Source organism: Leptidea sinapis, chromosome 35 (genome assembly GCF_905404315.1).
Source record: "Leptidea sinapis chromosome 35, ilLepSina1.1, whole genome shotgun sequence".
In the NCBI taxonomy this organism is placed as follows: Eukaryota; Metazoa; Arthropoda; class Insecta; order Lepidoptera; family Pieridae; genus Leptidea; species Leptidea sinapis.
The window spans coordinates 9,155,921-9,170,150 of record NC_066299.1 but is presented as its reverse complement, the minus strand read 5'-3'; the positions used below and the strand labels follow the sequence as shown (position 1 = coordinate 9,170,150).

The window sequence follows — 14,230 nt, the reverse complement described above, 5'->3', positions numbered from 1 at the left end:
GCTGAGGTTGCGTCCCTATAAAATTCCTTGATGGAATATTTCGCTGTTGCGAAACTCTAGGGGCATCCTTTTGCTTAAAATGGGAACTAGGTGACCCGTTATAAAAAGGTTTACTGTGCACGAGCCTAGCCTCTTCCTGCCTTGCTGCCATAATTGCTGACTCTAATGTTAACGGTTTACTTATTCTAACTCCTAACGAAACATTGATATCTAATTGATTAGTATATTGCTCTATAAGCATTTTCTCATAGTACGAACGGTCACCGTGTTTACCGACCGAGTACAGGGTATCTAACAACTCACGGAGTCGTTTGCCAAATGTCTCCGCATCTTCGTATTTATTCCTACGGGTCCGCGTGAGCTCTTGCATCACCTGGATTTCGTTGCGCGGTTTTCCTAAACGTCTAATTAGAGCGTTTTTAATGGATTCCCACGTTATTAACGACTCTTCGTAGGCTATCGCATCAATAGCGACACCTCCTAACTTACTTTTTATTAAACATATAAATGCCGGGTGAACCCGGGAGGGTTCACTTAAAAGTTGTATAATATTCTCTACTTCTCTAATATAAAAGTTTAATAACTTTGGGTTGCCATCATACCGTGGTAATAAATCGGCAAGGAATTTAAAATCCTTATCACATTCACTGAAAGACATTGCGTTTCGGATTACACTATTGTTCTAATACTCGGTAATTATCACCTAGATACACCTTTCTTGTCACTAAGTAAGTATAAACCGCTATTTAGCGATATTAGCTGTACGCAACGTTCTTTTATAATAAAATATATATAATACTAGGACAGTAGATATAGCAGGATACTTGAATAGCGAGAGTACTCACCAAATCAGCATCTGCATCTGCTGTCGAGTCTTGCCCAGCGCGTGAATTCCCAATGTTCCGGGTCTCCGTGCGCGTTGATGATGATGTCCCAACGACCGACGAGGTTCTTTAATTCTTGCGGTTAAGCGGCTCGAAAACCACAGCTACTTTACTCTCGGAAGATTTTATACCGACGAAAAGAAGCTACCGCGAGACTACTCGACTGCGCCAGTTATGTATCGATCGTCGGGAATTGAGTTTTTAAAAAAAAGCACTTTATTTAACAATATTTAATGTTACTCATAGGTAAATTGAAACAAGACTGATTAAACAATATTATAATTAAACTAAAGAAATGTAAAAGACAATGGGTGCTCGATCAGCACTACGTCGGGGTACGGGGTGGCAACATATGCAGGTTTAGCCGTGTTGGGCCTGCGTAACTCGCATCATCATTATTTTTTTACTATGATTCCTGCTTTGTACTTGTTTGCTAAAATCTTACGTAATGTGAGCCCGAGAGACACGAACACAGTACTTTCCTTGACAGTGGTCACGGGCGTACTGCTGGCTTGAGCGAGCATGCATCCAAGGCGTCGCGTCGTACGAAAAAAATTAATATGAAATAATTCACAAAGCGTATTGATAAATCCCACAGTGAAAACTTATAAATACTAATAAACTATCGAATAAAATAAGTTTTGTGTTTATAGCTATCATAGTTTTATGATAATATAAAGAATTCAAATAATAAAGACTATTTTTCAAAAAATAAATCTATCGAGATTTTTTTTCGTAATCGTGTTTTCGAAACAGCGATAATTTAGATAAAGAAATGAAGATAAACATGTCAAAAAATTGAACCGTAGTATTTGTAGAAGTATTTTAAGAAGATTTTTAAAAATGTTACTTTTTAGGACTATAGCGCCTTAATGCATTACTCATGCTTGCGAGACGATTATAAAAGTATCGAAAGAATATCTTAATATAAGCCTAGACAAATATTGCTATTAAAGTCCATGTCTTTGACCACTCCATTTATCTTCTTCTTTTCCACTAAAAAGAAACGGTATGTCCGGTAAATGTTTAAAACTTTATCCACCAAGAATGGATAAAGTATAAAACTTGTTTTTAATAAGTATTATACATAAACTTCAATAAAATTAACAACACTTGTTAAAAACGTGTATGTTTTATGTTGGTGTGAAGGCTGTCAATGTATCGGACTATATAAAAACTTGTTGGCAACACAGTGTGAACGCAAGAATATTTCAGACAATTGCAATACATGTTAAAAACAAATAAATGTGTTGTGACAAGTATTCTACAAGTTTCGTATAATACGAGTTTTGTATAATACAAGTTTTGGACTTGTTTCTTGGTGTAAACGAGGGGCTAGAATATTGTTAACAAACATAGACCAAGTATAGTAACTAGACTAATTGATAGATTCCGTCTCACTCAAACGAGAAAAAGAAAAACTTATGCGAGTCTTATGTAAAGAAATGAGATTGAGTGATTAGATATTTGTTTCGCCATGCGTGCCGTTTTTTCAAGTTCAGCACACCCGGTGTGCTAAACAAACTTGACAGCGCTGCACAGAAAACTTGTGAAACGTGTGAAATATCCACTATTTATTCAACATCAGTGACAATTTTAAGCAGAATCGAAGGAAATATGGTGCAATGTTGTGTTTTACGATGTAAAAGTGATAGTGAAAGAACACTTGTGTTATATTATCTATACTAATAAAATTTATCAACAGTTTTTCACACAACCTTATTAATTTAATTTCACAGATTGCATATTGACTCAAAACATTGTGATTATTACGTGTGCAACATTTTTCGGTTCGATAAAATTCTGTTCTATTTTATAATTATTAGTGTTTTACTTTCAGTTTTTACATTCGATTTCTAGATATAAAAATATATCTATACTAATATTATAAAGCTGCAGTGTTTGTTTGTTTGTTTGAACGCGCTAATCTCTGGTACTACTGGTCCGATTTGAATGATTCTTTCAGTGTTGGGTAGTCCATTTATCGAGGAAAGCTATAGGCTATGTTTTTTTTTCAAAATTAGGGATCCGTAATAAAATTGCTATTTTGTAACACAAGGTGTAAAATCGAAAACCTATTATGCGTGCGCTGCAAAAACTTTTGACAATAGAACAAAATGATGTACAGGCTATTATTATTATAGGCAATATTTTATTACTTATAAAACTATCGCGTGAATTATACTTTATATGGCAAAACAACGTTTGCCGGGTCAGCTAGTCTTAATATACATGGTGTCCCAGAAAGAATGGATAATCCTTGAACCCCGCACGGGACAGCTCTCCAGCGCTCAGAAAAAATATTTAAAAAAAATTAAAGAAAAATGCGCAGTTCGTACAGTTTACAAAATAGTATAATACATCATTTTATTTAATACCACTACGAAGTTATTGCTATTATATTATCTGTCTCATGTTGGCCATGCCACACCGATGTCTAGTTACTTACTATACTTGGTCTATGTTAACAAACGTACACATCTACCTATCTCAAGAATAGAACGAGACAAAATAACACATCCGGTGTAAAATGGAATCCGGTAGGTCACTTCAAATAGCCAATGAGATGGCATCATTTTTAAAATTATTCTAGCGTCGCCGTTGACGGGTTGACGCTCTGATGACGCTCTTCTGAAGTTTGTTGATAATTGCTATTTATAATTATAATTTATAGTTGTTGAATGTTGGTCGTATAGTCAGACCCAGTACTCAGTAGTGATAGTTGTCTGTGTATGTTTACAATGTCCACTAGAAGCGGACGCTTGCGGTCGAGCATTGTGAATGAAAATAGTAGTCCTTCACGTAATCAGAAGCCACGGAATCGTTCTCCCGCCAGAAATCGGAAGAGTTCAGTAGAGCGCAATGCTGCTAGCCAGTCGCCATCCAGAAAATCTCCCAGTAGGAAGTCAGCTTCTAAGTATCCTGCTCGTAAATCACCATCCAGAACGGTTAAGGAAAGTGACAACTCCAAGGAAAAGCCTATTCCTAAATCTCCTGCAAAACGGCCCGCCTTAAATAAGGATATCTCAGTCCGTTTAGAAGATATGACTGCTAAGTTTGAAATATTCCGAAGTACACGCGCTAAGCGTGCAGAATATTCTTTAACAGACATTCCTACAACAATACTAGCGAAGGAGGATAACATAAAAGGCTATGACGCAACTGATGGTTTGCGAAACCGTCGTTATATGGAGAATTTACCGCAACGTAGGTCTAGTAGGCTTAGCTCTTCTAGTATAGGCAAGATTCCAGAAGTAACTCGAAGCGTTAGTAAATCCCTGAGTGAATCTATAAGTAAATCTATTGATACATATTCTGATGATGAACCCGAAATTCAAGCATTAAAGGAGAGGTCTATATCTGTGGCACGGAAATTGTCAACACCTCAACCTGCCAATTTTCATGAAATTAATGTAAACCGAGAGTTTGGTGGCCATATTAGCTCATTCTTGCTAATGTTTTTGATACCATTAACCATATTTGCCATTTTGATAACTTGTTCAAGAACTTGCAAATTTAAAGATATATTCATATCAAATGAGTTTAAATCTATAGAATCATGGTTTGGTGGGCAAGAGTTTGTTATTGTGTTGAGCCAATATTTGATGCAAGCAATTATACTGGGCATCCCAGTATTTGGTATCAAAGCTGTAGATGAGTGTGGAAAAAGATATTGTTTCAATGCATTGTTTTCATGTGTTGTAACATTGGTCGGGGTTTTTGTGTTGGATTTCTATAAATTTGTAAAATTGAATCATTTTATGAATTACACTAAGCTCGGTGTAGCCTCATATCTGGTGAGCATGCTATTAGCATTTCTATTGTATGTGAAGGGCAGAAAGATATCTGAAAGTTTTCTAAACCCTTATGCAAAGACAGGATATGTATTAAATGATTTCTTTATTGGCCGTGAGATCCAACCACAAATAAAGAAGTTTAATATAAAGTTGTGGTTGTATAGAGTCTGCAATATCAGCACTGTAAGTAAATTGTTTGGCATCATTTCATGTATAAAGAGGGCATATAGATGAATATTTATTTTATTTGTTTCAGATTGTACTCTTGACAATTATGTTCGTACAAAGCTTTGTTATAATACAGGACCAGGATGATAAAAAATATTTGTGGACTAACTATAAAGCTTTACTTGACAAAGTACAATGGAATCCAACAACACTATACTTTACACTTATGCAAATGTGTTACATTCTTTACTTTGTAGTGTACGAGCATACAGTTGTATCAACATTTTACTGGCAGTCTGAAGGGCTCGGCTATCTACAACTCGTAGCTAGTGCACTGTATCCATTTTATTTTACAACAATATCAAAATATGTTATTGAGTCACAATTGGTCTTAAAAAATAGTGTTTTATGGATGGCCTGTGCTGCATTCACTCTAGGATTGTTAATAATGGTGACTAGTAATAATATAAAGTATGAGTTCAGAAACAACCCTCTGCAAGCCAGTTTGGCACGTAAGTATACTTATTATACATTGTAACATGAAAGGTAACTAGTTCAATTGCTCTTTTAAATGTAAATTTATTCTTTTTCATTTTAGATGTGGATTTCATGCCAACATTCCATGGAAAAAAGCTAATTATATCCAACATGTGGGGTATTGTCAGACATCCCAACTATGCAGGGGACATTCTGATTCATATTGCTCTCGCATTACCAGGCATTCTTTCATCTCAAATTGTAGCTGCAAGTCCAGCTTTGATTACTATATTAGTATTATTGCATCGGTGCTGGAGGGACCATGTCAGATGTGGTAGGAGATATGGTGCTGCGTGGAAAAGGTATTGTAAACGAGTACCTTCTGCTTTAATACCAAAAATACTCTGAAGTAGTCTAATTTCATATCAAACAAAACAATGTATTTTTAAAAGTGTTTTTTACTACTCAATTTGATGCAGCAGTTGCAATAATACTTAAAGTTTTGTAGTAATGTTAATGATCTACATCACATTACTTAGGGACATTCAATGGATGTGAACAATGTGTGGAATAGTTTAATGGATTTTAATTGAAACTTTTTTAGTGTTTGTAATTTAAGCAGTTGTTACATAATATGGATCTTAGCTTAATGTCTGTATGTGATCCTAATATGTTAATTCATATTTTTAATATACTCACAATGCTAATAAATAGGTAGGTTAACATTATCATACTATGTACTGAAGATCATTGGTTAGAATCTCTAATTCACTAATAAAAAATTATACTTGAATACAATGTATGCCACTTTGCAATTTATATGCTCTTGGTACATAGTACAAAAAATAGTTATTTTAAATTATTTTTAGAGTATATAGTACTTATACAATTGTAGATTTATAATAAGATCTCAAACTAAGACAATGAGGTTTATTTACATAGAAATTATATTTTAGACTTAGTTTATTGCCATAAAATACCACCGGGTATAATATTTGTTTTAATATTTTATAATTTATGTGTGATCAATTTATTGCATGTGAATTCATCCTTACATTGTAAGTATTTTAAAATATTGATATTTACTCAATATCTATTCTGTTTTGAAATTTTTCAGTAAAATCTCTTCCGTGCTCAATTAATTAAACATTAATAATAATTGACTATCAATAGGTTCTTAATTGATCTTATTATTTGGTGATGAAATAATGTTTGAATCATCTTCTCTATATGTTCTGTATGTTCTGTGTACACTATATGATATTTTATAGAAAATTAGATTGTAGTGTGACCAAAGGCATTTAGAAATATTGTGTTTATATATACTTATAATACAATACAATATGTTATATGCTTGCATGAATTTCTGTTGTTAAATCTGTTCTGGCTGTAAAGAGTCCAAAAGAAATAAGGGTGTGACAAAGCAAGCATGTTCTTAGTCTCAGTAGTTTTAATATCTTATAACAGTTAAGATACTGAAATGAAATATGCTGTTGTAGGGTTGTTACTAAGGAGTTTAAAATGTTCATTTACTTGTCTGTCATAATATTAAAGACAAAAGGACTGACAGACATTAAAATAGCACATTTTAGCACATACGATTAAATGAGATGTCTTAAGTGTTAATTTATATATATATTAGGGATGGGCCGAACTTCATTTTACATTCTTTTGATTGAAAAAAATAGAATAAAAAAACTGTTAATAAAACAAGCCTTTTGACAATTGCAAATAATAAATAGGGGTTAAAGTATGAAATTGCCATTTTATTGTGATTGGTACTTCGAATTGACATACAACCTTCATGGCTTGAGATTTTTGAGTGAAATTCTTCACATGGTACTTATGCAGTACTTGTTTTAAAAATGTTTAACAATCGATTAAGGTCGAGTCTTGTAATTGCAACTAAAAATATTGGAGCCATTACGTCATTGTTTGATAATTCTGTATTCATAAGCAAAATGCATTTTTTTTAAGATTCGTAAATTTTATAAAGATTAATATCATCGTCATAGATATAGGAAAGCTGTAAAGAATCAAAAACTATTTCATTAAAATTCCTAACAGGCACAAATAGCTGCAATTACCCGCCAAGGCGGATAATTGCAACTAATCCCTTTTTTTGCAGTTTTTCTGACGCTGCCACCGTTAAATTGAAAAAATATGCCTTGTTCGATATTTCATAAGGTTTTGATATCTATGCCTTGGTAATAACGTTAAATTTTGCACAAAATCACTTTTTAGCCATGGGACGGGAATTGCAACTATTTACCTACAAATAGTGCTGGGAACCATGTTGTGGTTTTATCGACTTGCATGGTGGCAAAACTAAAAGTCGGGAATACAGTCAGATGTTTATATTGAGCGTAATCAATCGTAACAACCATTTTTACTTATCTGTGCAATAAAAAAATAGTCTTATAGTCACATAGACATTTCTAATACTTACTATCTGAGAGATATTTGCATACTCAAAAAGTAACATAATAAAATAGGAAATCATTTACATTCAAACATCTCTACTTTATAAGGAAATATTACTGTATCATTTTGTTTATTTAACACAGCCTTGGGCAAATATAAAATCACTTTTTCTATTATGGAAATGTCGTTTTCGACGAACTTAAATTCTCTATTATTTTTATTTCGATTTGAGTCCTTTGACTACAAATTTTATCTTCATCGATGCTGTCTTGCAAAATATTTTGAAAAAATCTTTCAAAGTTTTCATCTTCTGAAGATGTTATTGAAGCATAAGAACAATCGCTCTCACTGTCTGATTCTATGGTCTTCTTCCTTTTATTTTTCTTTGATTTGGACTTATTTATCGGTGGCTTTTTCTTCTCATTATTACTTGCTTTTTTCAGTTTCTTTAGCCGTTTAGTTTCTTCTGCTTTATCCTTTTTTTTCCTTCTCACTTTTCATACGATGAAGTGCATCTTTGTATGTTAATATTTCGCTTCCTTGACTCATCCGTTTCCTTGAAGTTTTAGGTATGTCATTACGTGAAATCGTTTTTAATAGTAGCTCTTCGAATGAAACCCGTTCTTCTTCTTTACTTTTATTTATTTTTAAGCGGACTGCTACATTGTCCAATACTTTAACGTTACAAGAATGACTGTTGGTATTCTTAGGAAGTGAAAGTATGAACGTTTTAGGGTCCTTTACAGTCTCCCAGTTTTGAAATGTAACCTGAGAACCTGAGTACGTATTTATTGGAGCCTTTGCATAATTTTTTGTACGTAGATTTTTCTTCTCCATATCCCGTGTAATGTTTGTAATAGCCTTATTGGGTTTATCTGGAATTCGTTGTATCTCACTATTAATTGTTTTAAGGCACATACTTATTAGTGTTGGTACGTCATGTTCTTTCTGACTATTATCTTTTTTGGTGTGGCTTCAACATTTTCTTCACAGTTGTGATCAGTATCGTTACGAGGCTGTTTGTTTCGTTGCTGGTGCTCTTCCCATCTTGACCATGTCAGACTATCGAATTTTTCTTTTGGGATTGTATCTTTAAAGCCATTTTGAATGATTTTATTTTATTTTATTTATTCGGGTCAACAAACAGTAGCACGCAGTGCTTAGAAAAAAATCAGTAATAATATAACACAGTAATACTATACATGCTACCCACTACGTCAACCACATAATTATTGATTAATACTTAATTACAAAAGTTACATGTATGAATATAAGTGTAGATATAAAAAATATATTCGTTTAGTTTTATTGTTATTATTCTACAGGCTTAGTCTAATATAGTAATATTCTTCTTAAGATAATCCATGACCAGCTTTTTGAAAGAGCCCACACGAGTGGAAAAAATATCAATATTGCCAAAGCACGCATTATATGAGTGTGTCATTCTCCATAGTGGTGAGCGCTCGCCAGAATTTGTACGACATTTTATAGTAGCAAAAAGTTTATGCGTTTGATTATTGCGTACATGACTTCTAACTGGTATTTTGTAACAGAGTTTACGAGTTAAAGGAATACAGTCGTATAACTGATAACTGGATTTAAATCATTCCATATATGAGTTATAATTCTGGCAAAATCTGATGTTGGGAGTTTTGCTCCCACATGAAGTCTTTGTCATTTCACGAGTTCGCTGTCCCATTTGTCTTTCATAGGTTTCATTGTACTACAGTCTAATGGCTGCAGTATATGGGATGAGTGAGGTGGCAGTTTAAGAACCGTTATGTTTTCGGCAACTAGAAGTTCTATGACACTCAAGTCTACATGTGCCTTATGACCATCTTAGACCAATAAGACTGGTCGTTCCGCTCCGATTGCTGGCAAAAAACGGATTTGAGGTATTGTTCGAAAATGGTGGTCTCCATCCACCCTTTCTGACTGACAGCGTAAGCAGTATTAATGTTGTCATTTTTAAATAGCCACTCGCTCCAAAGATGTTTTCCTTGAAATATAATTAAGGGGGGGATCTTTTTGCCAAGTGCATTCGTAGCTAAGAGCACAGTGGTGTTATTCCTTCCAGGAGAGCCTGTCGTTCTAGTAGTCGGAAACCCTACCAGACCCATAACTTTAGTTTTGGTGGGGTCACTACAAAAGCTGGTTTCATCTAAATTGTATATACATTGCGGTTTGTCAGACAAACAGCACTCTTGTATTGTTCGTTCTAACATATCGAAATAATTGTGAAGTATGAAAGGATCACATGCTTTTTTTCGAGCTACTTCCACAGACTGCGGCTTTTTCAAACTTAATTTGTTTCGTTTTTTAAATCATCTGAACCATTCCTTCCCAGGATAGTCATCTTTAAATCTCGTAACAATTCCGTTCCTCCGAATATATTCAGATATCAAAATTTTTACTTCGTTGGGGGTTAACGGATACCCACATTTTTCCATCACATGGAGGTTAGAAGCTACTTTAGTTTCCCATTCTTTTGACAATTCAGTAGGTCTGCCAGGCGTTGGCTGTTTGGCACCACGTGTTCCATATAGACGGTGATTAATGGTTGACCTCGGTATTCCGTATTTTACAGAGTCTTCGTAGCTATTCATTTTTTCCCCCGTACTTTTTCAACTGCTTCCATAAGATCGTCTAAAGAGTATTCCGTCTCTTTGTGTCGCTTATATTGTGGCATCTACAAAATAAAATAAAAAGGTACTCAAAAACTAGAAAACAGGTCTTAGAGGTAAATAATATTTTTGGTAGTACAATAGTAGGTAGGTACATTGAATAAACCAAGGTGACCTAAGTACCCAGGATTCCATTATAAAATACTAAGACAAAGTGAAAATAAATCATTTATTATTCACTACTAATTAAGTGAATCAGAATTTTTATACTTGTCTCAAAGGAGATTTTGAAAGAGCGACACTAGAGCCAAAAGTTACAAATATATAAACGAACTATTTAAATACTGCTAAGTATGGTATAAAATAAAAAACCTCTTTCCCCCTTTCGATAAAACATTTTTATCGTAGTAGTCATTTTCACTGTCGCATCACTAGCAGTATCACACTTCGTACAAAAGCGGTCAGATAAGTGCAACTAACCTAAAAATTTCAAAATAGTTGCAATAAACTAACTTTTGATTTTAAGTCTGCTTAATGTAACTGAACCCATAACTTTGGCTAGTTTTATCGTGGAATGAAACAAATACGTAAAAAATAACTTACCGTGGTAGATAATCACTCTCTTTATGAAGAAATCTACCAAAAACCACAATTCACAGAATTAAATATATATTACGCTCCGCGTGTACGCCGCGTCACGCCGAACAAAGTGGCGGTTTGACAAAATGCCATCTTATTCACACAGTTCAATAGTTACCAGCGCCATCTTTTTTTTTTATATGCACTTAGAATAGAAGAACAATATAACGCCTGTCGTCGTTCGAAACAGTGATGATAGATGGAGTTAATAACAATAACCAGATAATTGCAATTACAAGACTCGACCTTATCGACTCTCATTTATTTTTTCATTCAACTTAGACAAGAAAGATGAATACTTTAAAAATATGAGAGATATTTGAATACGATTTTCGTCGCGGAACTAACGCGGCAGAAAAAGCTCAATATATCAATATTGCGTTTGGAGAGGGGACTGCTAATGAACGCACCGTGCGATTTTGGTTTAAACGCTTTCTGCTTTCGCTGATGAAAACTTTGACTTGAAGAACGAACCACGTGGAAGACCACACAGGTGAATAATAATGAATTGAAAGAGATGGTGGAAGCCGATCCTAGCCAAACTACCCAGGAATTAGCGACATGGTTTAACGTTACATTACCAACAATATTGACTCATTTGCGTCAAATCAATAAAATAAAAAAATATGAAAAATGGGAAATAAAACAAAACATTGATAGCAAAACTAGCAGTGAAACAGCCCCGACTTATCGATGTTCACCATGATAACGCGACACCTCATACAGCACGAGAAACCGTTTTAACTCTTCAGGAACTGCAATTAGAAACCATTCGCCATCCTCCGTATTCGCCAGACCTTGATCCCATGGACTACCATTTTTTTCGTGATTTGGAGAATTTTCTACGTGATTAAAGTTTTATTCTCAGGAGGCAGTACAAAATGCCTTTACACATTTTGTCGAATCTAGATCACCACAGTTTCATCGCAAAGGCATTAATGACCTTCCTATTGGATGGCATCAAATTTAGATATTTCAGTACAAATCGGAAATTTCATACTTTAAACCCTAATATTTATATATTATTCAAGTTCGGCCCAGACTCAGACGTAGCTAATTGCGATACATAAACAAGACGACCACTCACTGTCACTGCAGACAAAGCGCGGTTCGCGGCGTATTCGGTTCAATCACTAATAGTTATTTATATCCGCTACGGTTGGTCTATTATAACCACTTCGACACGTGTTTCGCCTCGAGTGATTGACTTGCCGAACTCTAAAACGTTTGATGTGCTGCGGCACTCTCCTTCCGGAGTTCTGAGGGTTTTATTAGCGAATCATCAACTTTTAATAAGCGATTCAATTCCGATGCAGTTCAGTTTAGATACCTAAACTGAATCACTATGATTCGTACAATGAAGTGCCTTTACTGAATGGCGTTTGAATCGCTTAGGGAAGAATGAAAGAAAGATATTTGTCTGAGGTCCGCGGTCTGTCGTGCCAGTGTTTGCTGAGTCAATATCTCGTGTAGAGGCATGTCGAATTGTTTAAAGACAAATATTGGCGGAATTAACACTAAAGAAAACTCAAAACATTTGTATAATTATGGATTTCCGCAAAGTAACGCCACGCCTACCTCAACAAAAGTATTTTGTTTTACAAAAAAGTTCGATAAAGTATCCTCATTTCATCTTTCATCAATTCCATTTTCCTTTTCTGTATGTTTTCACTATTTTTAAAAGTAGCAACTTTTTTTGAATCGCTCCTTTTGACATATAAGCTATCCAGTTAAGGTTGAAATTTACGTCATGGTACGAATGAACGAACGAACTAAAACAGTTTGCGATTCAATTCGAATCGATTTGCGATTCGATTTTCGATTGCGTTTGCGATTATATTCAACCTAAATTGGATCGCTCAAATGACGTTGTGGTCTGAAATAGTAAACTGTAAAGCAGTTCATTTTAGGTCGTCAATTGAATCGCAATAAGAGTTCATAGTAGGCCCGCTGGGATCAAAGACAGATCATAGCGGAATTAACACTTAAGACAACTCAGGACATTTGATTAGTATGGATTTCCGCAAATTAACGCCTAATTTAATAAAATATTTATGACGAACGGTTTTACAAATTGTGCTCCCTAAAAACTGAAATAAGTTCTGATCTGAAACCGTCAGTACCAGAGAGTAGGTAGGTACTAATTAATTATAAATATGTCATAGGATCTCTTTCTCAAGACGAAACCTAGATGTCTAAATAAAAAAAAGTTCATGTTTTCATGGCAAAGTGTTAGTTTTTAATGTTTTAGAAAGCTATGCCTTTATTGTATTAAAATTAACTTTCTTTATGTAATAAAATAATTTACCAAAAAATAAGATTGCAATTGTAATTTATACAAGCATATTCTGACAATTCTTATTTTTCTATTTTTATGACTTACGTATTTGTAAATAAAGACTTTTTTGTACATTTTGGGAAATATTTATTTACCTCACAATTGGAATAAACTTAAAGTTAATTCATCAGCGTATAATTTTTTGAGCGCTGGAACTACAATTAATAATAAAAACTAGATGAAACAGACATAATCTAAAATGGATTGCAACTTGATCAGTTTTTAGAGTGTCTCCCTCTTAAATGTCTCAGTATAATATGATGATAATTTATTATATTATATAACCACAGTTCCTTACAAAAGTACCACCAGTCCTCATTTCTTATTTTATATAATAGGGGGCAAACGTGCAAGAGATTCATGTGATGGAACATGGATCGGCAACAGTCTTTGGATATCCGCAACATCAGGGGCAAGAGATCCTTAACGGACAGAATCTATAATATTAATAATAAGTATCCTTCAATCTGGAGTAAATTGCGTCGCATGGCTGAGAGAAAGAGCTATTTTATTTTCCAAGAAACGACTCAGCCAACAGTATTAATATATTTTTAATTAGTTCAAATAAAATATGAATCTTTAGACCCTGTATTGAAAGTCGATGATGCAGTGCATTATCCTCTAGAGTTTCTTCACACTCTTGAGCCACCAGGAATACCACCTCACATCCTATACCTCAAAGTTGGCGCTCCAATTATTTTAATGCGCAATCTAAACCTTCTTTATGGCTTCAGGTCCAGACCTTGCATAAACGTGTGATCGAAGCCAGAATTTTTACTGGCGTCAACCAAGGGGAAACAGTCTTTATCCTTAGGATTCCCTTGACACCATCGGATTACCAATTTGAATTGAAACGTCTGCAATTTCCAGTTTAACTAT

The 14,230-nt window shown here is 34.3% G+C and overlaps 1 protein-coding gene across 2 annotated transcripts; it reads left to right on the top strand.

Annotated features, from left to right (window-relative positions):
* The first annotated feature begins 3,495 nt into the window (after positions 1 to 3,495).
* Positions 3,496 to 13,861, top strand: LOC126975201 (delta(14)-sterol reductase TM7SF2). 2 transcript variants are annotated; one of them, XM_050822985.1, is made up of 4 exons: positions 3,496 to 4,864; positions 4,938 to 5,361; positions 5,448 to 5,688; positions 13,690 to 13,861. In XM_050822985.1, exons 1-4 carry the CDS (start codon positions 3,617 to 3,619, stop codon positions 13,715 to 13,717), a joined length of 1,941 nt encoding a protein of 646 aa, XP_050678942.1. In that variant the 5' UTR covers positions 3,496 to 3,616; the 3' UTR covers positions 13,718 to 13,861. The 2 variants fall into 2 exon arrangements, with proteins under 2 accessions (XP_050678942.1, XP_050678941.1); XM_050822984.1 differs by lacking the exon at positions 13,690 to 13,861 and having other exon boundaries at positions 5,448 to 13,425.
* Positions 13,862 to 14,230: the final 369 nt, after the last annotated feature.

Bases quoted from the DNA above. Each gene is read 5' to 3' on its own strand.
- LOC126975201 (XM_050822984.1), top strand. From the start codon at position 3,617: ATGTTTACAATGTCCACTAGAAGCGGACGCTTGCGGTCGAGCATTGTG. The intron at 4,865-4,937 runs GTAAGTAAATTG...TATTTGTTTCAG, and splicing joins GAGTCTGCAATATCAGCACT to ATTGTACTCTTGACAATTAT. The intron at 5,362-5,447 runs GTAAGTATACTT...TTTTCATTTTAG, and splicing joins TCTGCAAGCCAGTTTGGCAC to ATGTGGATTTCATGCCAACA.